General features: G+C 56.4%; 1 protein-coding gene across 3 annotated transcripts in view; it reads left to right on the top strand.

Moving 5' to 3' along the window:
- The window catches only part of ARHGAP27 (Rho GTPase activating protein 27), a 30,420-nt gene extending 9,817 nt beyond the window's left edge, over positions 1–20,603 (top strand). Inside the window, exons 1-16 of one of the 3 annotated variants that reach the window (XM_042917418.1) lie at positions 8,144–8,831; positions 12,489–12,893; positions 13,294–13,476; positions 13,726–13,806; positions 13,879–13,962; positions 14,312–14,379; positions 14,815–14,905; positions 15,371–15,475; positions 17,801–17,899; positions 18,805–18,910; positions 19,049–19,156; positions 19,230–19,328; positions 19,491–19,568; positions 19,682–19,816; positions 19,963–20,068; positions 20,190–20,603. In XM_042917418.1, the coding sequence (XP_042773352.1) occupies positions 8,775–8,831; positions 12,489–12,893; positions 13,294–13,476; positions 13,726–13,806; positions 13,879–13,962; positions 14,312–14,379; positions 14,815–14,905; positions 15,371–15,475; positions 17,801–17,899; positions 18,805–18,910; positions 19,049–19,156; positions 19,230–19,328; positions 19,491–19,568; positions 19,682–19,816; positions 19,963–20,068; positions 20,190–20,367 (1,983 nt within the window). In that variant the 5' untranslated portion in view covers positions 8,144–8,774 and the 3' untranslated portion in view covers positions 20,368–20,603. Of the gene's footprint in view, positions 1–8,143; positions 8,832–12,488; positions 12,894–13,293; positions 13,477–13,725; positions 13,807–13,878; positions 13,963–14,311; positions 14,380–14,814; positions 14,906–15,370; positions 15,476–17,800; positions 17,900–18,804; positions 18,911–19,048; positions 19,157–19,229; positions 19,329–19,490; positions 19,569–19,681; positions 19,817–19,962; positions 20,069–20,189 lie in introns of those variants that run through there. The other 2 variants (XM_042917417.1, XM_042917416.1) reach the window with 2 other exon arrangements.
- Positions 20,604–22,438: the final 1,835 nt, after the last annotated feature.

The following is a 22,438-nucleotide window of genomic DNA, read 5'->3' as shown; positions in this document are numbered from 1 at the left end:
TTTTCTCATCAACCGTGATTTGGTCTTTTCAAGTTTTCCACCAGTTCTCGCTAATTTGGGCCATTTTATATTTTACTGGGAAAGCATTCGTTTTTTACTGGGTTTGAAAAATCTCCACTTTTAATTTTATTTAAGGGTTTCTTTGTGACCAAGTCAATGACTTTTCTAAGAGTTTCATAGACCTGGAAAAATCGTATATTTTTTATTTAAGGGACGTAAGGTCCCCTATGTATCAAACCAAGCTGATTGATTATATTAGTCAAACTTGCATTTCCTTTGTATACTTCTTTTTGTTTATTCTTTTACTCCAGTTCCATTAGAGATTTATTAAATCTCCCACTCAAATTTTCTCTATAAAGTTCTTCTTGTATTTTTAGTAGGCTTGGTTTTTTATATTGAACTACAACACTGTTGGGAGCGCCCAGATTTTGACGGTTCTGTCATCACAGATTGTCCCTTTGTGTCGTTACCTGGTGCCCCTCTTTATCCCGCTTAGTGCTTTCAACCTGAAACCCCACCTTTCTTTTATGAATATGGCCACTCTTTCTATTTTATTCTATTTTCTTTTTTGCCCGTGTGATATCTCTCGGTATCCCTTTATTTTCAACATTATCCTTTTTTTTTTTTTTAAGGTTTTCTTTTTAAGTAATCTCTACCCCCAACGTGGGGCTCAAACTCACAATCCTGAGATCAAGAGTCACGTGCTCTGGTGACTGAGCCAGCCAGGTGCCCCTCAACATTATCACGTTTTTAAGTGGATTTTTCTATATATCCTGTCACTGTATTTTGAAACCCAAGCTGACTCTGTCTTTTGATGGGATAATGCAACCTTTCCACGTTTTGTCTGACAATGGGTACAAAGTACTTGATGGTTTATTTTAGGGAGAGGGGCAGAGAGAGGAGACACAGAATCCGAAGCAGCGGGCTCCAGGCTCCGAGCTGTCAGCACAGCGCCCGACGCGGGGCTCGAACTCACAAGCCGTGAGATCATGACCTGAGCGGAATTCGTAACAGACTGAGCCACCCAGGCCCCCTTCCCTGGGGTTCCTAACCAAACACTCCTTGGGTGTGCAGAGTGGGGATTCTTTTTCTCAGCACTCCCTTCTGGAACCCTGTCCATTTGCAGATAGCCTCGGGTCTGTTTTCAGCTTAGAGAAATCTATTTGTTGTAGGATTATCGTTTCCTTGACTTTTTCTTTTATTTGCAAGTTAGCTGTCTTGACTGGAACCTCCTGTTTTGTAGCTTTGCCTTCTTCATTTCTGTCTCTGTGTACGTTTGCCGCGAGCAATTTCTCCTGCTTTATCTTCCAGGTCACTACTTTGAGTCTGGAGGGTGACTATCCTCGCCTCCAATGAATAGTCCAGGGATATATTTTAAGTTCTAAAGTAGTCTTTTTTTCCTTTTGGGCTTTACTTGAATCTTCTTAAGAGTTCTATTTTGTTGTTGTCTAATTTGTCACTGTGTTTTCCAGCCCTTCTACCTTGCCGATAGCCTTGTTTTGTTTTTTTTTTTTTTAAATCCGATAATATACTTTCATGGTTTTTAAAAATCAAAACGTTAAAAAGTATATAGTAAGGGGCGCCTGGGTGGCTCAATCTGTTAGGCATCCAACTCTTGATTTCGGCTCAGGTCATATCTCACAGTTGGTGAGTTCGAGCCCCACCTCGGGCTCTGTGCTGACAGCACTGAACCTGTTTGGGGTTCTCTCTCTCCTCTCTCTGCCCCTCCTCTGCTCTCTCCCTCTCTCTCTCTCACCCCTGCTTCCATACCCTGTTCACCATCAGCTCAGAAGTCACCACGCTCATTAATCCTTTCTCTATTCTTTCACTGGTTCTTCAGACAAATACAAACTTGTAAGAATATGCATTTGATTACTTGATTTTCTGCCTCTCTCACATAAAGGTTGCATGCAATACGCACAATCCTATAACTTGCTTATTTTTTGCCTTTTTGATTTGACACTGTATCTTGGAGATTGTGCACAGAGAGGGTCAGTCTCCTTCCTTCCAGCGGGGCAGGTTTTCCACCTTAGGGATGTATCACAATATATTTAACCAGTATACTGTTGACGGGCACTTGCATGGTTTCCCATCTTTTGCAACTGTGTGAACGACGCTAGAAGAAATAATCTTTCACACACATGCTGGTAAATTGAGGCTAAATCCCAGAAGTAGGATTGCTGGGTCGAAGGGTAAACAGGGGGTAGTTGTTACATTTTGCCAAGTTGCCGTCCCCACCTGTGGGGCTCATACATTCCCACCAGCACAAATGCGAGGGTCTGATTCCCCACGGCCTTGCCAACCAAGTCGCATCAAAATTTTGTTTTCTGCCAGTCTGATAGCAAAATGTAGGATCTTAAGATAGCTTAAATTTGCATTTCTCTTTGCAGTGAGGGTGAGCATCTTTACATAGATTTAAGGACTGTTTGTTTTTCTTTCTCTGTGAACCGTCTGTTCGTATCCTGTGCTCCTTTTTCTACTGAGTTGTTGGTCTTTTCCTTATTGGTTTCTAGGAGGTTTTGCTACACTAGGGAACACAGCTCTTTATCTCTTACCTGAGTTGTAATCTCCCTAAGGTTGTCTTTTGACTTTGCTAATGTTGTTTTTTGGCCACACAAATTACTTAAAGTACATTGATTTATTTTTCTAATTTTTTTAATGTTTATTTATTTTTGAGAGCAACAGAGACAGAATGCGAGTGGGTTGGGGCAGAGAGAGAGAGAGAGCGAGGCACAGAATCCGAAGCAGGCTCCAGGCTCCGAGCTGTCAGCACAGAGCCTGACGCGGGGCTCGAACCCACGAACCGTGAGATCATGACCTGGGCCAAAGTCGGACGCTCAACCGACTGAGCCACCCAGGCGCCCCACTTAAAGTACATATATGTGGTCAAATGTATAAATCATGTGCTTTATGGCTTTTAGATTTTGAGTCTCTATTACAAAGGTCTTTTTTTTAAAAAAAAAAAAAAAAAGAGAGGACCGGCGGGGGGAGGGCGGGGGGTGGGGGACAGAGAAAGAATCCCAAGCAGGCTCCGCGCTGTCAGCACAGAGCCTGATGCAAGGCTCAAACCCACTAACCGTGAGATCATGACCTGAGCTGAAACCAAGAGTCAGATGCTTAAGCGACCGAGCCAACCAGACGCCTTTACAAAAGTCTTTTTTAAATATAGAATGTTGCTCGTGTTTTCCTGTTTGAGTATTTTTATGGTTTCACTTTTAAAAAAAATAATTTTTTAATGTTTTATTTTATTTTTGAGAGACAGAGAGAGACAGCGTGAGTGGGGGAGGAGCAGAGAGAGAGGGAGCCACAGAACCCGAAGCAGGCTCCAGGCTCCGAGATGTCCGCACAGAGCCCGTCGCAGGGCTTGAACCCACAAACTGTGAGATCGTGACCTGAGCCGAAGTCCGAATCCTAACCCACTGAGCCACCCAGGCGCCCCAGTGGTTTCACTTGTTACATCTAAATCTTGGATCCTCCGGGGGTATATTTGAGCGGACAGAGTAAGATGTAGACCCACCTTTAATTATCTCCTTCTGGGTGGCCATCCAGTTGTCCTGTCACTTCTGACTGACAAGTGACAAGTTCCTCTTCCCACCATGACTTGTGATCGGTCTCTAGCACGTCCCGTCCCGTCCGGACCCGCTATATTAAGGCGGTGGGTTGGGTTGTGTTTGCTCTGCCTCTCTCCAGCCTCTGGCTTGTCAGAGGAGTGGGGTTTATGGGTCTTTGCTCGCAGTGCTGGGGTGGAGCCCTTGGAGCTTGGAGCGGAGGAGTGATGGTCTCTGGGGGCTGGGCAGGCCCCTGCTAAGACACCATCAGGAGCTCTCCCTGCTCCCTCCCTGCCTTCCCGGCCTCCCCAACCTTGTGGGCAGAGAGTGCCTAGCTTACCTGTTTGGCTCCCTGTCAGCTCCTGGGGGTCACCTTGCCTTCCCTCTGGGGGCCCATGGTGGGCCTGGTCTGCCCCGGGGTCTCCTGGGTTCCCGGGCCAGCCAGCCCTGCCCACCAGCTGGCACAGCCCCTTCATAGAGCGTAGCAGTGGGGGGAGAAAGGGGAGAAGCAGGACATGTTTAAGCTGCCGTATTTCCAGAATTCCTGGCACCGGAGCTGCATCATAAAGGGAGAGAAATTACAACCGAGGGTAGGGGGAGAGTTGGAAGGGCCAGTCCTTCTGGGTAAGAAACAGGGAACACCTCATAAAGTTGTAACACTGAGAACGCACAATAGCAAAAAAGGTTGAGGGAGATGCTTTTCCCCTTTTCCTTATGAAGATTTTCAAATAGGCAAAGAAGCATAAAGAATATTAAAACGAATGTAATTATACCCATTACTAGATTTGACGATTGCTGCTTGCCAAGTTTGTTCTTTTGTGTGTGTGTGTGCCAAGAAATAATAAATTCCAGACTTTATCGCATCTCATCCCTAAAAAATTCAGCATCTATTTCTTAAAAATGTTTTTCTCCACAATCACAATACCATTACCATTGTTATATCTGACAAAATTAACATTAGTTCCTTACATATCATCTAAGACCCAGGCCATACTCACAGCTCCTTCATTGTCCTAAAACAAATCTCTCACAGCCAGTTTTAAAAAAAAAAATTTTTTTTTAATGTTTATTTATTTCTGAGACAGAGAGAGACAGAGCATGAGTAGGGGAGGGGCAGAGAGAGGGAGACACAGAATCCGAAGCAGGCTCCAGGCTCCTAGCTGTCAGCACAGAGCCCGATGCGGGGCTCGAACTCACAGACTGCGAGATCATGACCTGAGCCGAAGCCGGATGCTCAACCGACTGAGCCACCCAGGCGCCCCACAGCCAGTTTGAACCAGGATCGGCTCAAGGGCCATGCGTTCCATTTGACTGTCCCGTCCCCCTCTTCCTGCCCTGACACAGAGACTAGACCAATTCCCCGCAGGACATCTACTCTAGATCTGAATGTTTGCTTCCTCCCGGTGGTGTTCCTCGAATCCCTGTGCTACCGGAGGACTGGTAGGTGTGAAAGGCTTAGCAGGTCAGGTCACCGGGCTCGGTGACTCCAGGTCTCTGCTTGAGCAACCAAGATGATGCCAAGATGGGAAGAAGGAGGAGGAAGAAGGTGAACTTGGTTTGGGACGTGTGGCTTTTGAGGCATACCGAGGACACCCAGGGGGGCAGTTGGGTCTGCGCTCCTGGAGGCGGGTTGCGGGTTGTTAACTTAACCGAGCTGGTTGGGCTTCCCCGGGGACAGTAGAGTGAGAAGGAAAGGTGAGAGCAGGCATCAGGGAAATGGGCGGAGGAAGAGGAGCCTGGGCCGCAGGCTGAGGAGGCAGACGAGGAGGGAGAGGGTTGTAAGGACTAAGTCCCGGAGGGGAGTCAGGCCCAAGAAGGACCACCTTTGTCATTGGGGAGGTAATAGGAGACCTGAGCAGTGGACTGGACGTCGGAGTGCGTGGACAGCGGGATGGCAGGTGCACACACGTGGGCAAGAAGCAGGTTCTGGAAACGAGGCAGGGAGAGCTGGGTCCAGGGGCGCGCTGTTTCTTTTTAAGATGGAGAGGCCTTGAGTTTGTTGAAAGGCCAAAGGGCCAAAGGCAGTCAGGTGGGAGGAGTTGGAGATCTGAGGAGAGGCAGCTTCTGAGCAAGTGAGAGACAATGGGGTCCCCTGGGCCTAGGTTGGGGAGGTCGGCGTGGACGGGGAACCCTGGTCCCTCCACTGGGGAAGTGAGGAGGAATCGTGGGTGCAGGTGCAGATCCGTCTGAGGGGACGGGGCCCTGGCACATTTTCCTCCCGTGGCTCACGATGACAGCTTTTGCTGGCCGGCAGGTTCCTCGACGGACCGTTTCTGACTCCTCCTGGCCCAGCAGCAGGAGACCTTCTGGGTGTCTGGAGGCCTCACCCAGAGCACAGGGCGTGTGAAGCGGCAAAGGGGCTCCACCCCAGGCCCCACCTGCCCTGGAGGAGCGAGCCAAACGCACGGCCCCATGAGGTCGCCAAGAGGCTGCGGGCAGAGTCCAGAGCTCAGGGCACTCAGTCGAAACCCAGAGCCAGAAAAGCAGGGGTTCAGCCCCGCTTTCTCCCCCACGTCCCCACTGGGTGTAGAAACCTCAGGGGACCTGCCTGGCCCTTTCACAGAACCCAACCCTGTGAGCAGGGAAGGGGGGGTTGAGGGGGGTGTGGAGAATGACAGCCCATTCTACGGGTAAAGAAACAGAGGCCCAGAGTTTCAGGGGGCTGCCCAGAGAGAAGCTAAGGCACAACCTATACAAGAAGCCATGTCTCTGGAATCCTGCTCTGTTCTTTTTTCCTTTGAATCAAATGATGCTTCCGGTCCAAACCCCAGAGAAGACCCTCACCTCGGCCTGTTGTGTTTGGACTTTCAGGCTACAGGGCAAGCAATAAGATTACACTACACTGAGCCTCACGTGGGCCTTAGCCCGCGTCCAGGCCCCAGCCCAAGCCAGTTACACCAGACCCTGGGGCGGGGTGGGGGGAGCAGCTCTAGGCATGGTTCCCCACTATTCTGAGGCTTGAGGAGCCTGCGGGGTGACCCCCAGCTTTCCCACTGCACACGGCTGGATGAGTCACTCAGGGCTAGGGGTGGGTACGGTGAGGCCCGGACTCTGTCCTGGAGAGGGCGTGCTCAGGGGAGGGACACCAGGACAGTTCTGTGCACTTGGCTAAGCTCACTGCCTCACTGAGGCAAAGATCACGGTTTATTCCCAACTCTCCCTCCACCCGGGTGGCATGGAGTCAGCAAAGGAGATCCCGTCCCCTCCGCAGCCACCTGAGCCAGACCCCAGGCTCCAGTCACTGGTTTGCAGGCATTTCTTTTGCCTCTGGCCCCAGAGAACGGATAGGATTTTCTGGCTGCACTTGCTTGTGCCCCAACACTGGTGAGGGTTTTGCAGAGAAGGCGGGGGTGAGGACAGAGGGCTGGAGAGACGGGGGCGAGGCGAAGCTGGCTTGTTCTGTCCCCTCCTCCACCATGTGCCCCTGGAGGCCAGGCGAGGTGTGAGGGTGTGGTTGAGGGAGGAGGACCCCACTGGGGAGCTGCTGTGGTCGCATCTCGCCTGGGGAAGCCCATGCCCGAGGCCTGAGGCGCCAACCTCCCTGACCCTGACCGAGAAGAACAGGCCAGAGCCGTGTGGGTTTTGCTCAGTCCCTATGGTGTGAGGCCAGAGCCCTCTGGGAGACGCCAGACATGGCGGCCAGGCTTCTTTCCGGGGAAGGTCAGCAGGTGGGCAGCCTTTTCTATGGTCCCAGTCTCCCACGCTGTCACTCTTGGTTCCCGCCCCAGGGAGACCTTGCCTGCTAACCCTACAGCAGGGCAGCACTGAGGGCCCGGGTTCCCACACCTGCCTCCTCTCTCCCCTTTCCTGCCCCAGCTCCTCCCTGCTGCCGGCTCGGAGTTTCTGGCCGCTCTGGAATGTACACAGGCCGTTCCCATCTCCTGGGCCTGGCTCCGTCCCTCTTGGTGACTTGTCCTGTGTGTGTGTGTGGCCCATGTCCCTCAGGGTGGGGTCAGTGGGATGGGTCATGTGTGTGACAAGTGGGAGGACTCCAGGCCTCTCTGCCTCCGGTGTTCCAGGCTTCTGAGCCCCACAAGGGACGGTAGGGGAGTGATACTAGAGCTTTGAGGGCAGAGTAGGGCCTAGGTCCCTGGCTTGCTGTGGCTGTGGTCCGTCCAAATGTCCCACACCCCAAGCCTACACCACGCCTGGCTCCACTTGGACGTCCCTGTCCTGAGCCCGCGGTAGGTGCAGGGAAGGAGTGGCCTGGGGGACACGGGCAGGGGAGAAAAGAGGGCCAGGGCTGGGGGCAGGAGGGTTACTGAAATGGGAGAGCAGAAGGTGAGGGGTCTGGCGTCCGGGATAGAAGGTGGGGGTCAGAGCCTGATCTGGGAGCTGGGCGGCCACGGGGGAGACCCTCGGGTGTCAGAGCCGCTCTGAGAGTGTCAGGAAGACAAGGAGGTCCTTGGCCTGGAGGGGGTCGGCAGCTTCTCACCAGGGACAGGCTGCGCCCGTGGTGCAGGACTGCGGTTTGGACGCCCAGTGGGAGGGTGAAGAGAGGAGAGGCCCGGGGAAGCTGTTGGTGTAGGGCTGTGGGGGGGCTACGTGCGCCTCGGTGGCCCAGGCTGGAGGAGATGGTCAAGGCGAGTAGACTGTGGTGTGGTCAAAATCCCTCCCGTTCCCTGTGTGGCTGGAAGACTCCAGACACTGGCTCTCGCTCTGATACCACATCTGCCCAGACCCCTTCCTCTTTGAGACAGACGTCCCCCGCTCACCCCGCGACACACACACAAGCTTCCTCTTCCCCATCACATCCTCCCCGGGCCTGCGGGGAGCTGATGGCCACTCCGCGTCCTGTCCATGCCAGCCCAGGCACCAGCACCCAACCGCCCCCTCTGCCTGCTCCCAGCCGCACAGCCTGCCCCTCCCCCACCTGTGGTCCCGGTGCCACCCTGCCCCAAGGCTGTGTCTGGCCTGGGACTCAGAACTTGCCAGTCATCAGAGCATAGCGCAGGAAGGCCGGTGTGTCCCTGGACGCATAAAAATACCCCAGACCTGAGTGAGACACCACCCCCTTTCCCCCACCCCACCCTTTCTCAGGCAGCCTCTGTCTCAGGCTAGCACTTCCGCAGCCCTGACAGGAAATGGGCTGGAGGCTCAGCCTCCCGCCATCTCAAAGCAACTTCTTGTTTCCCCCTTGCCCCGTGCCAGCCCTGGGGTTGTGCCCCTTGGCTCCACCCCTGAAGCCTTCCCAGGGCTCTGTCCCAGCAGCTCAGTGGGGACAGGATGGTGGACATGATTGCCAAGCTGACCAGGAGGCAGAGTCGGGCCCTGCGGGGACAGGTAGGGGACCCTGGCATCTGGGGGCAAGCTTGGCCTCTGATGGGGAGGGCTGAGGGCCTCTGGCCTGTTAGGAGCGGGGTGAGCTGGGTTTTGGGGCAGGACATCTCCCAGATTTAGGGGGACTCCTCCCTTCTTGCCTCTTTCCTTTTCCAAGGCCTTGCCGGTCTGAGAGGGGCTGTGGAGGGGCGCTGAGACACGGTGATCGGTCATGGGTGATCGGTGATCGGTGATCGGTGGAAGAGGGAAGAGGGGCAGGCCTGCCACCTGTTTGCGGGGAGGGGAGGGAACTGGAAACGGGGTGCTGGGGGGCCGGGCAGCTGGGTGTGGTGAGAGCCAGGGCGCCTCTCAGCTCTGTCCTCGGGCCTGAGGTGGGAGATCACTTCCCCTTTCCTACTTGGAAAACGTACGTGTCTCTGTCATGATTGGGGTCTGGGCCTCAAGAGCTGTTGGTGCCCTAGTCAGGGTCTGTTGATGGGCTGCGACGGGGTGTCGTCTGGGCCTCCAGGAGCTGTGGGCAGGGGGCGCCGGGCCCTGCTCTAACCTGGGCGAGCCTCCCCTTGAAGGCAGAGGGCACGGAGGGACTGGCCCCACCTGGCTTCCAGTCTGATCCTGGCTGTGGCTCTGCCAGGAGAGGAAAACGCCTCTATCTTAGCACTGTGAGGGTTCTGCAGAGAGTTCTAGAGCTTGAAGGGGCCTCAGGGCTGCAGTACCCCTAACTGCTCACCTCCAGTGAAGGCCCCTTACTACCCCCTGAGCAGCCCCAATCCTTAGAATGTGCTTCCTTCCAAGGAACCCTGCCCTCTGCTCCCACTAGGCCTCTGATCTGCGGTCCGGAGCCCCACAAGGTGATTCTGTATCTTCCCTTCCTTGTGACAGCCCTATCGTGCTGGGGGCCTACACATCTACCCCTGTATCTCCTCTACCTGCTAGGGCTGTTCCTCGTGCAAGATCCCCATCAACCTGACCAGCCTGGGACTCCCCGAGGACACACAGCCAAGTCTAGCAGCCTGCCAGTGGAAATCCCCAGTCCAAAGAGCCTGGCTCCTTCCTTAGCTCACCCACCCCCCGTATGACCCTCCAGCCTCAGTGGGTCCAGCTGGGGTGGGTAGGAGGTGCGTCTAGTCCTCCCAAGGAGTCTCCTGGCTCCTGTGCCGAACGCTCATTCCCAGAAAGTCCCTGCTCAAAGCTAACTCCCGTCTCTCCTGCAGTGTCGGATACGTGTGTTTGTTGTCTGCTGTGAAATGTAGCATGGAATTGACCCGGGTACTCTAGCAGTAAATATCCTTGGTGGATCGGCTGTGTGCTTCAGGGCAGCGGGCCGCCTGCTAGAGGGTGACTGAGGAGGGTTACATCATCCTGGGTCCTGCTCTCAAAAACCTCCTGCCTTTTGGGGTCAGAGGAGGTAGGCAGATGGGTGGACGATGAACTGGCCAGCAGAGCAGAACGCCACCAGGCCGTAAATGGAGCCCGGCTCTCCAGGATGTTTGGAGCTGGGGACCAGCAGAGGAGCAGGATTTGGGTAGGCAGGGAATGTTCTAGGCTGGGGGACCGACTGGAGCGAAAGTACAGTGATAGGAAGATGCCTTTTGTATGTGGGGGGAGGGCCAGTGGGCAGGTGTGGGTGGAATCCAGGTTGCCCAGGAGGGCTGCAGTGGGCACAGCGAAAGGAGAAGTGGGGTGGAGGGTCCCGTCTCAGCCACACAAGGGCTTCTGGGGTGAGGGAGAGGAGTGAGGAACTGATGTATCCAACTCTTCCTCCTCCCTCCGTGCCTGGGACCTGCCACCGGGTGCTCTCAGACGGCAACACTGTCTCCTGTGTTAGCAGTAATCATCCCTGACGTGCTGTGCATTTCACTCAGAACCCTGCTCGGCTCCCTCCCCACTCCCCGGCCATTTACCCGAGCTGCTCAATAGGGATTTGGGTCCATTTGTTCACTGCTGCATTCCCAGTGCCTAGGACAGGGCCGCACGGAACAGGTGAACCTTCGTGGGACAAATGAATGGATTTTTAGGCACCTACCTAAGGCCTGGGGAGAGGCCACCTTGACAGGACTTGCTTCCCCTCTTGGGGAGTTTATAGTTCAGTGAAGGCATCACAGCAACAGAGGAACTTCTGTGATTAGAAAAGGAGCGGGGGGTGGGGGTGGGGGGGGTGGTTATTATACAAAATTTTGAGAAAAGCTTAAAGAAGAAAAGAGAAAAGTTTAAAGAAACAAATAAAAACAAACCCAATCCCTATAATTACACTGCCCAGAGATAACCTCTGTGAGCATTTTGGAGGGTTTCTGAAAACACATAACTGGAACTATCTGCTGTTTACCGTGTTGAAATCTGCATTTCCCTCATAGCATTACATGTTCTTAGAAAACAGTATTAATCTTGTGCTACTCTGCGGCCTGGGGTTTAATAATGTCGCTATCTATCTCTCCGGTGGGCTGAGGGTGCTAGGCTGTGGTGAGCACATGAGAGGAAGCTCAGGAAGGGCCTTGAACCTGACACCTGAGCTGAGTCCTGAGTCCGCCAAGTGAGAAAGGGGCAGGGATGGGCCTAGGCAGGCTGTGATAAAAGACACAGGAGAGAGGGCGGGACCTCCAGCAACTGCATGTTAGGGCTACTGGAGCGTAAAGTTCAAGGCAAAGGGCCAGGAATGGCAGGAAATCAGACGGAAGGCAGGCAGGTGTGACAGACTTTGCCCTGCAGGTGGCAGAGAGCGGTAAGGGTGTTAAGCATGCCCTGACTTACATTCTGTGTGAAGGGAGCTTCCAGCCCACCTCACTTTTCTTTGGAGGGGGAAGAGGGCCTCACCTTTCGTTGCTCCTCCTTCCTCCCTCCCATCTGGCTCTCCCCTCTCTTTCCCTTCTCTGCAACTGGTTCCGAGGACTGCAAAACCCACATTCAGGAAGTTCCAGTCTCAGATCCAGAGGCAGTACTGATTCCAGTCCCGGATCTTTCTGGGCCAGGAAGGAAGAAGGGGTGGGGGCTGTAGAATGCAGCAGGGCCCTGCCCCTGTGTGACCTGAATGGGAGAGGAAAAGGAATGGGTCTGAGGCCATGTCTCTATTCCTGCCCAACCGGTTGATTCGCGCTCCCCTCCCCCCCCCCCACCCCCGTCTAGTGCACACTGAGTGCACAGCCGGGAGAACTCAGTTATCGATATTTTATTATTGTTAATAAATAATGTAACTGCCCTAGGCCTCTGGGACACCTCATACTTTACAATGCATACTTTACAATGCACTTTCAAGAATATTTCCTCATTCTTGGGGCGCCTGGCTGGCTCAGTCGGTTAAGCGTCCGACTTCGGCTCAGGTCATGATCACAGGTTCATGAGTTTGAGCCCGGCATCGGACTCTGTGCTGACAGCTTGGAGCCTGGAGCCTGCTTCGGATTCTGTGTCTCCCTCTCTCTCTGTTCCTCCCCCCCACTCATGCTCTCTCTCCTTCAAAAATAAATAAAAACATAAAAAAAAAAAAAGAATATTTCCTCATTCTCTCTTCACTACAATTTCCGGACCGGGCAGCCGGCGGAACAGACGCGGCGGGGTGGGGAGGGGGTGTGCTCTGACTTGCCAAAGGTCACCCAGATGGCAAGTGGCCGAATCGGGACTGTCTGACTCCGGAGATGCCCTGAAGGTCACGTCCCCTCCCTCCTCCCACAGGTGGACGACCCCTCGGAGCCCGTGTACGCGAACGTAGAGCGGCAGCCTCCGGCCACTTCGCCCGGCGCCACCGCGGCCCCCCGCCCCCAGGCGTGGGAGACGCACACGGACGCGGGCACCGGGCGCCCCTACTACTACAACCCGGACACGGGCGTGACCACCTGGGAGTCGCCCTTCGAGGCTGCTGAGGGCGCCTCCAGCCCGGCCACCTCCCCGACCTCGGTGGGCAGCCGCGAGAGCCTCGAGACAGACTGGGGCCAGTACTGGGATGAGGAGAGCCGCAGGGTGTTCTTCTACAACCCGCTGACGGGCGAGGCCGTCTGGGAGGACGAGCCCGACGACGAGCCCGAGGACGACCTGGAGATGCAGCCGGGACTGAGCCCGCTCAGCCCCAGGGACCAGAGGGTGAGGGGGCGGAGCCTGGCCCGGGTGGGCGGGGTCTCTTTGGGCCTGTGTCCCCGCCTCTTGCTGCCCGCAGCCCCCGAGAACGAGGGAGGGGGCGGGGCCTGGCCGGTGGTGGGCGGGGTCTCTTTGGGCCTCTGCCCCCCGCCCCTTGCTGCCCACGACCCCCGAGATTGAGGGAGGGGGCGGGGCCTGGCCGGGGTGGGCGGGTGGCTTTAAGGGACTCCTGGATAAGGGAGGGGGCGGGGCCAAGGCGGAGTAGCTCTGAGGGTCTCAGACCCCACCTCCTGCTCCCCGCAGCCCCCAGACTGCTGGTGAGGGGACGTGGCCTGGCCTGAGGGGGCGGGGCCAGGGGTCTGTACTGGCTCTGAGACCCTCTGACTCCGTTTTCTGTACCCTGCAGCCCCCTACCCCTGAGACGGACTACCCCGAGTCGCTGACCAGTTACCCCGAGGAGGACTATTCCCCCGTGGGCTCTTTCAGTGAGCCACGGTCCGCCTCTCCCTTGGCCACGCCCCCCGGCTGGTCTTGCCACGTGAGCCCCGAGGGGCAGACGCTCTACACCAACCACTTCACCCAGGAGCAGGTAGGGGCAGCGGGCAGATGGGCGCAGACAGCCCCTGGGTCACTTCTTCAGCTCTTCCTCACCAGGAGCTCCCCTTAACACCATGAACTGCAGCTCCTGAGCAAGCTCCAAGACCTCCACACCCCCCCACCCCCCGCCCCACCCCCGTCTTCTGCACCTGACCCTCCGGACTCCTGGGGCTATATTGGGAAACTTTTCCTCCTCTCCCATTAGCCGGGCTTGGAGCCCTGACCATCCCTCTTCCCACAGTGGATGAGGCTGGAGGACGAACACGGGAAGCCCTACTTCTACAACCCAGATGACGACTCGGTTCAGTGGGAGCTGCCCCAGGTAACTAACTGGGAAAGCGAGAGTCCTGGGGAGAAGGGAGGGCATTATACCTGACACTGTCTTTCTCCCCAGGTTCCTGTCCCTGCCCCTCGAAGCATCTGCAAATCCAGCCAGGATAGTGAGACCCCAGCCCAGGCCAGCCCCCCTGAGGAGAAGGTAAAGGAAAGAGCATGTAGGCCCTAGCAGAAGAAATCGGGGCTTCCTAGTGGTCATGGGGCCTGGAACGGGGTCCGGCATGTCACCTCCATAGGCCCCAGCACTAGCCTGAGCTGAATGAACCTGGATCTGGGTCATCCTGGGCCCAGGTTTGGGTGAGGTTGGGAGCCGGGAGGAAATCTCTCCTGCTGGGGTGGGAGCAGGCACCCCACCAGCAGCAGCAGCAGAAAGGGGTCAGTGATGACTCAGCCCCGCCTGGAAGGAGTTGCTGGCTGTTGGGGAGACTAGCCCCTGCCTGCCCTGTGGCTCAGCCCCTTAACCCCCTCCTCTTTCCCCTTGTCTTTCTAAGATCAAGACCCTGGACAAGGCCGGTGTGCTGCATCGCACCAAGACAGTGGACAAAGGAAAGCGGCTCCGGTGAGAGCCTGTCTGCGTTCAGACTAGGGCAGGGCAGGCCTTAATTAAGATGACATTTACTGAGCACATCCCATATCGAGGCTTTTATTTTTTTTTTTTTAAGTTTATTTATATAAGCAATCTCTACAGCAAATGTGGGGCTCGAACTCACAGCCCCGAGATGAAGAGTCAGTTCCATACGGCAGGCTCTTGTTAATCTTCATAGCAACGTTCTAAGAGGTCCCGTGAGGACACACTGAGGCACTGAGAGATAGTGACTTCTCCGGGGTCCCTTGGCCACCACGTGTTAGAACTGGGAGTCCAGCCCTCACAGTTGGGTACCCCAAGCTGAGCTGTGTTCTTAAGCTCTGCGCCCCGCTCCTGTGGGTGGAAGGGGGCCTCAGCCCAGGGCCCAGTGCAAGCTTGGCCACCCCCCACTTCCCCACCCCCACCTAGGAAGAAGCACTGGAGCGCCTCCTGGACGGTGCTGGAGGGTGGCATCCTGACGTTCTTCAAGGACTCCAAGGCCTCAGCTGCAGGCGGCCTGGTAAGGCCCAGGCCCCGGAACAGGGACCATCCCATCTGCTTCTGATTCCTGCGGCTCTTTACCTGATCTGGCTTGTCTAAGGCTAGGTCTGAGACGGTAGAATATGAGTGCCAACGGAGCTCGGCCTTGGCAGGGGGTGACGACAGCAGATTCAGCCCACGACAAGTGCTTCCAGCCACCCTGGGCATGGGGAGCAGTCCTTGAGGGTGGCCTCCCCAGCCTGGTGGGCAGGCAGACTGGGGACTGGGCACACCTGCTCCTGGGGATGAAAGCTGTGCTCCTTTCTCCTCTCCTCCTGGGTGAGCAGGCAGCAAAGGACCAGCCAGTCCAGGATCTCTAGGTTCTAGGAACCCCTGGGCCCGCTTTCCCCATCCTGTCCCTGGAGCCAGGAGCCCTGGCAGGCCTGTCTGAGCTGAGGGCTCCTGGTAACTGTGCTCCCCCCAATCCTTCTCCCCTCTCCCACAGAGGCAGCCTCTCAAGCTCTCCACCCCTGAGTACACAGTGGATCTGAGGGGGGCCTCTCTCTCCTGGGCCCCCAAAGACAAATCTAGCAGGAAGAATGTGCTGGAGGTGAGTGATAGGGGTTGGGAGAAGGAGAAGGGGCTTACTGATGGCTTGAGACCCTCATTAGGCAAGCCTCAAGAAGGGGGACCTGGGGAGAGTGGGACTGGAATTCTCAGGGCTCAAAGCCAAAGTTGCCCCCACCCCGGGCATCCGCCCACAGCGTTTCTGGCATCACGGATTCTGCAGTTCCCTCTCCAGGAACTGGGTTCAAGTTCTTGGCTCTAGAGGGTGTTGAGAAGCAGGGGTCTCTGCGGAATGAAACTCATGCCTAGAAAGGCGGCCCTCATCCCAGACAGGAGACTCCCTGTCCCCCACTACTCACTTAGACAGGCTGGAAACCTGCTCTGGCTGATCAGAGCCCAGCTTCCAGCTGAACTGGGTCCTCAGTGAATACGCTGGGTCCCCAGTTTCCCAGGCTCCCCTAGCAGGAAGACAGAGGCCACGTGGGGCCCAGGCAAGGACCCTTATGGTACCACACATTCCACTGCCCACATGTGGTCTTGCTTTGAAACTGCCTTTACCCTCACCTCCGTCCCCAAAAGTTCTGAGGCAGCTCACAACAAGAACACATGTGGTGAGCTGGTAAAATCCACTGAGAAGCCAGCACCAGCCACAACAAGTCAGAGGAAGGGGTCAGTGTGGAGAGGCATCAGGAGGCAGCTGATGTACAGGTGCTAGGTTGTTGCTAAAAAAAAAAAAAAAAATTACATAGTTCTTATTGATGAGGGAGGGGGGCTTTCCCCAACTTTGAGGGAAATCAAAGCTCTTTCTTAACCCTTAGCTCTTTTTTTTTTTATATTTTATTTAATTTTCAAGAGAGAGAGTGGGGGAGAGGCGGGGGGCGGGGGCGCGGACAGAAGATCTGAAGTGGGCCCTGAGCTGACAGGGTGATAGCAACAAGCCCGATGCAGGGCTCGAATCATGAACCGCGAGATCATGACCTGAGCTGAAGTTGGACATGCAACTGACTGAGCCACCCAGGCGCCCCAGCTCTTTTTTTTTTTTTAATTTAATTTATTTATTTGGAGAGAGAGAGAGAGCGTGCACATGTGTGTGAGTGGGGAAGAGGCAGAGGGAAAGGGAGAGGGAGAGAGAGAATCACAGGCTCCGAGCTGTCAGCACAGAGCTCCGACGCGGGGCTTGAACTCACAAACTGTGAGATCGTGACCTGAGCAGAGATCAAGAGTCAGACACTTAACCAACTGAGCCACCCAGGCGCTCCCCCTAACCCTTAGCTCCCGAAGCAATTTTTAGTGTGCAGCTCCATTCTAGTTTAGCTGCTTCAGGTAACATGAGAAAAGCCACGAGCATAACCTTACCATTCAGCTCAGAAAATGCAGTTCTGCAAGGCACTTGAGCATGTAGTTTTCACCAAGCTTCGCGCAGTTCTAGAACCAGTTTTATCCACAGAGCAGGCTTGGAAAACCAGTTTGATCTCATGAGCTACTCTGCTCAGTCAGTCCGTCTGGAACCTTCTCCAGGCTTAGCAGCATCAAGTGCTGTGACCAATTAGCAATGTCTGTCCCGGGTGCCAGACCGGAGAACGTCACTTTGCTGTGCATGTCCCTTCCCTGACCTAAAGGGACGTCCTTCAACCAGTGCTCTATAAATGTCATCCCTCTGACTTGGCTTTTGATGAAAGCTTCTGAATAAATGCTTCTGAGCTGTCTTTTCTGGCAAGAACTGGAAGGCAGATGGTACTTGTGGAAGTTATTCAAGCTGTTGGAAAGGCTGACAGTCTTGAACGGAAGCGGAGGAGCCCCCTGCTTCTGCTTCTTGGCCGCAGGTGGCCATCCTCCCTCCATTCAGGGGTGGCCTGCAGGCTCCTCTAGGATTTTTCTCAAGAGACAGCCCCAGATTCTATATCATGGCCAAGGTAGATGAGCCGGGCAAATTTTCACAGCCAGTCTTCCTTGTCACTCCAGAGCCACAGGAAACTTCAGTAATAGTCCTCCAAAAACAGCTAGTTTGGGGCAGCTCAGCTTGCCTGTGCATTCAACAGGATGAACGTTTTTTGAAATCTGTTGCTACGTATACGTACAATATAGCCTTTCCTTCTGTATGAAACTTTCAGATATGAATGGATGTTGTTTTGAGAGGCCCCTGGTCTGCCCATCTGTAACAGATATGCTGTCACTTACTGCATAAGGCATTCCAAAGTGGAATGCCTCGGCCCCCGGGGTGAGGCCCTTGCTCTATTATGCCTTCAGTTCCTGGGGACAGGGACAGATCATGTCCACCATTTCTCTGCCGCCCCCTCCCCCCGCTAAGGCCTTGCTCCGGGGTAGGCCCAGGGAACCAGAGATGACTGAGTGACTTGTGTCTCTCCAGCTACGGAGCCGAGATGGCTCAGAGTACCTGATCCAGCACGACTCAGAGGCCATTATCAGCACCTGGCACAAGGCCATCGGTGAGGGCATCCAGGAGCTGGTAAGCAGAGCCCGGGGGCCTCTGGGGCTGGTGGGTCGGCCGTTACACAGAGCAGCTGGGACCACTGTGGGTCGGGCATCTGAGGATAAATGTCCCTCCCTGCAGATGGGCCGCCGAAGAAATAGTCTCTCATAAGTAGGCAAATCCAGCCTGTGGGGTTGCAGGGGTTGGCCCTGCAGGAGGGTTCTCCTAGGGGTGGAGACAGAGCCTAGAGGAATGTCCTGTTTCAAGGGAGGCTGGAAGAAAAGTAAGTACCCAAGAAAGAGCCTCTGTACTAGAACGACAGGCTAAAACCACAAGATAAAATTTTAAGCTATTAAAATTTTAAAGTTAAAGAAGAGTCGACTATTTTTTTAGGTTCAAAAAATTAATTACATAGAGTCAGGACAGACCTCCTCTGACAGCTATTCACCTGGGAACAACCTGGGGCCTTTTGACCCTCGTTTCCCTAGGAGCCAGCAGGGGGTACAGAATTTGGCTGTATTACTAGAGGTAGGAATCCAGATCTAGGGCGGTGATGCTGGTGCAGTTGTGGGCAGTGCTGAGGCCTCAGCTGGAACTGCAAGTTCAGAACCAGGAGCCACATACTGAGGAATGCTAACCTAGTGGAGTGTGCACAGAGGAGCTAGGAAAATACGGGAAAGGGGGGCCAGGATAAGAAAGAGTGGGAGAGAACAGGATAACTGTCTCCAACAGCTGAAGGGCTTCCAAGCAGCCAAGGGAGGTGAAGTTTCTGAGATTCCCCTGGTGGAAGGAGGTCAGGGGAGGTTAACCGGGGAAGGGAACAGTGCACTCTGCCTGGGAGTCACCAGGGCCGCTGGGAGGGGCGTCGGGGTCCCCGCCCCAGCCCAGATGGACCTCCCGCTGGCACCGGGCTCTGCCACTCTGAGGCCCCGTGATTCCAGTCCGCAGACCTGCCCCCGGAGGAGGAAAGCGAGAGCAGCAACGCGGACTTCGGGTCCAGGGAGCGCCTGGGAAGCTGGCTGGAGGGTGAGGCGCGGCCCACTGCAGGTGAGCGCGGGGGGGGGGGGGGGGGGGGGGGGCGGAGGGCGTCTCCTGGGGGCGGGGGGGGGGGGGGGGAACAGGGGACGACCCACCCGGCCAGTCCCGGCGCCACCGAGCGACTCGGCCCCGCATGCCCGTGCCCAGGCGCAGCCACCGCGGAGAGCGACCTGAGCAAGGTCCGGCACAAGCTCCGCAAGTTCCTGCTGAGGCGGCCCACGCTGCAGTCGCTGCGGGAGAAGGGCTACATCAAAGGTACGGGAGGGAGCCGGCGAGCGCGGCGCCGGCGGCTGGGGGGCCGGGCAGCGCTGACGGGCCTCTCCCCCAGACCAGGTGTTCGGCTGCGCGCTGGCCGCGCTGTGTGAACGCGAGAGGAGCTCGGTGCCGCGCTTCGTACAGCAGTGCATCCGCACCGTCGAGGCCCGGGGTACGCGCGGCGCCCGGAGGCCTCCCTCCGGGGCCGCTTGGCGGAGAGCCCTGGGCGGGCGCAGGGCGGCGGAGGGAGGACGGGAGCCCCTGGGTAGGAGCCATAGCGGGAGCTTTAGACCCATCCCGCCAAACCCGAGGTCAGCGCCTCCGTCTGCCCCAGGGCTGGACATCGACGGCCTGTACCGCATCAGTGGAAACCTGGCCACCATCCAGAAGCTGCGCTATAAGGTGGACCACGGTGAGGCCCGTCCTCCGTCCCCGACCCCAGGGCCTGAAGGCGCAAAGGGGTGCTAACCGCCTCTTCCTCCCCCCCCCACCCCCAACCTTCCTTCCCCCATCGCCGTGTGGCAGATGAGCGCCTGGACCTGGAGGACGGGCGCTGGGAGGACGTCCACGTGATCACCGGCGCCCTGAAGCTCTTCTTTCGAGAGCTGCCGGAGCCCCTCTTTCCCTTCTCGCACTTCCGCCAGTTCATCGAGGCCATCAGTGAGCGCCTGGGGGAGGTGGGGGGGACGGGGTTGGGGTGGGGCCGGCCTGCCTCGGGCACCCCCTTGGCTGGACCCCGCCCCCACTCTCCCCACTGGGACTCAGCCCCTCCGTTCCCCTGGCCGAGCCGACCCTCCCTTCCCTAGAGCTGCCGGACCAGGCCCAGCGCAGCCGCCGTGTGCGGGACCTGGTGCGCTCGCTGCCCGCCCCCAACCACGACACGCTGCGACTGCTCTTTCAGCACCTGTGCCGGTGAGCCGGCCAGCCGCGCGGAAATGGGGAGGCAGGTGCTGGCGGACCACCCCCCCCCCCCGCGCCCCCTCCAGCTCTGGGCCCTGATGGCCTCCCTCCCCACCCCACTCCCCCACTGCAGGGTGATCGAGCACGGCGATCAGAACCGCATGTCCGTGCAGAGCGTGGCCATAGTGTTCGGGCCCACACTGCTGCGGCCCGAGACTGAGGAAACCAGCATGCCCATGACCATGGTGTTCCAGAGTCAGGTGGTGGAGCTCATCCTGCAGCGGTGTTCAGACATCTTCCGGCCGCACTGACAGCCGACCCCACCCTCACCCCCGACGCTGGCGCTGCGGACCTGGGACTGGGGACCGCGACAGTGGTCCCACCACAGAAGCTGGACGGTTGGAGGCCGCTTGGCCAAACTCTTATCTGTGAGACCCTCCGCCTCCCATCGGTCCGCAGGCGGATGTGAAATCTGCGCCACTGGGTGCAGTATGGTGACCCCTGGTGGGCAGTTTGCAAAATGTGATTCCCCGCCCCCCCCCCCCCCCCCCCCCCCCCCCACCGCCCTGGCCTGTCTTGTTTGGGGCTTCTTTGGGTTCGGTTCTTTATTACATAGACACCTACTGTGTGTGTGTGTGTGTGTGTGTGTGTGTGTGTGTAAGAGAGAGAGAGAGAGAATTGTGGGGGTGAGTTTGATTTCCCAGATGGGCCATGCCCTGGGGGAGGACTTGGGGTGAGGGGCTTCTCAGCTTTTTCAGGCCTGCACCTGGTCAGGCCTTCAAGGACGCCCTCCCTGTGGGGCCCCAGCCCTGTGTGGGTCATGAAGCAACAACATACACCTTCCTTCCTTCCCCGCTGCCCTGCCTTGCCTCAGGCGCAGCTCCTGCCTGACTCTCAGTGGCTGACTGTGGGCCATTTTCATCTGCTTTCCTGATCCAGGCTTCTGCCCTCCCTGATCCACTCGTGTTCTGAGCAAGGGTTCTCCATATTCGCTAAGCGCATACCCTGCGCTGGCCACCTGCCATGCACCGTTTCCACACACAGTCCTGTTTTACAAATGAAGAAACCGAGGCAGAGGCAAAGTGACTTGTTCAGGGTCCCGTGGGGGTGATGGGTCGGGCTGCCCAGCTCAGGCTCCTCTCGCAGCACAGCACAGCCTCCTAGGAGGCCCTTTCCTCCAAACTATCCCTCTCCTCCAAACCCCATCGTGGGCTTACGGGGAAAGCAAAAGAAATGAAGGTAGGTTGTGTCTGGGCCTTGGGAGACCCTCAGGGCAGAGGGGAAACCCGCCCCAGCTGGGGGAGGGGGAATTAGCACTGGCAAGGGGTCCCCAGCCCCTCTCAGTGCCCTGGCCGCCCGGCACGCCTGCCTGGCGCCCACCTGGTCATAAAGAGCTGGGAGAGGCCTGCAGGGTTGGGGGAAGGGGGGTACAGCCTCTGGAAAGGGAGCGTGAGCCCCAGGGGCAGCAATGCCCTCTCCCTCCTCATACACAAACCACCTCAGTTTGTGGGTCTCGCCCCACCCTCCACCCCCCTCCCCAGCTACGGTTCATTTCTTCGACAAACAATAGGAACAGATATTTATTGACATTTGCGCCACGCCAAGCATTTCACCCGGATCGTCTCAGTTTCTCACAGCCAATATTTATTGTCTGCTCCTCCGCGCCGGGCACTGTGTGCTGGGGCGGGGGGTGCCACCCACGCCACCGCTCTGGTGGAGCACCTGGCCCGGTGGCCGACCCAAGCCCACCTCACATGCCAGCAGGGCCGGGACAAGAGTACAAACGGAGGCCTCACCCCATGCATCGAAATATTGTAAAGTTACAAATCAAGATATAACTGTTAAATAAAAATATGTTCTATTCTCCTACTTTGGTAAATACACGTTCATAATGACCTAATGACCAGGTTCCAATGTAAACTTCTGTGACTCTTCTGAGTTCTGTGCCCGGGTGTGTTGGCACGAGAAGAGCTGGCTCCTGCTGTCCTGTGGCCACCCGCATGGTCCACCCTTAAGGGAATGGGCCTGGGGCCACTTGGGCAGGGAATTCTGGGCTCTTGCATATCGGGAGCAGGGTCCAAAGGGAAGGGCCTGGGCTCCAAGGGGTCCCACAGATTCCTCATCCTGTGGGGAGAGAGAAAGGGGGTCAAGAGTAGAACCTTCTAAAGCAGAGGATCCACAGCAGGGCAAGGATTCCTCTCACCCAGGCCTAAGGACAGAACTAAACAGAGGTTAAACAACTGATTACGTGGTTACATTACTGTGTACAAAAGCTAAGAAAAAATGCAGGGTGCCCTAAAGGCGTGTCACTCGGGAGTGGCTGTCCCTCAGGAGCCTGAGATGCTTCTGTAGAAGCCCCATTTGAGCTAAGCACTAAAGAAT

This window comes from Panthera leo, chromosome E1 (genome assembly GCF_018350215.1).
Source record: "Panthera leo isolate Ple1 chromosome E1, P.leo_Ple1_pat1.1, whole genome shotgun sequence".
NCBI lineage: Eukaryota > Metazoa > Chordata > Mammalia > Carnivora > Felidae > Panthera > Panthera leo.
The sequence above is the reverse complement of the archived record's forward strand: the minus strand, read 5'-3'. Positions and strand labels throughout refer to the sequence as shown.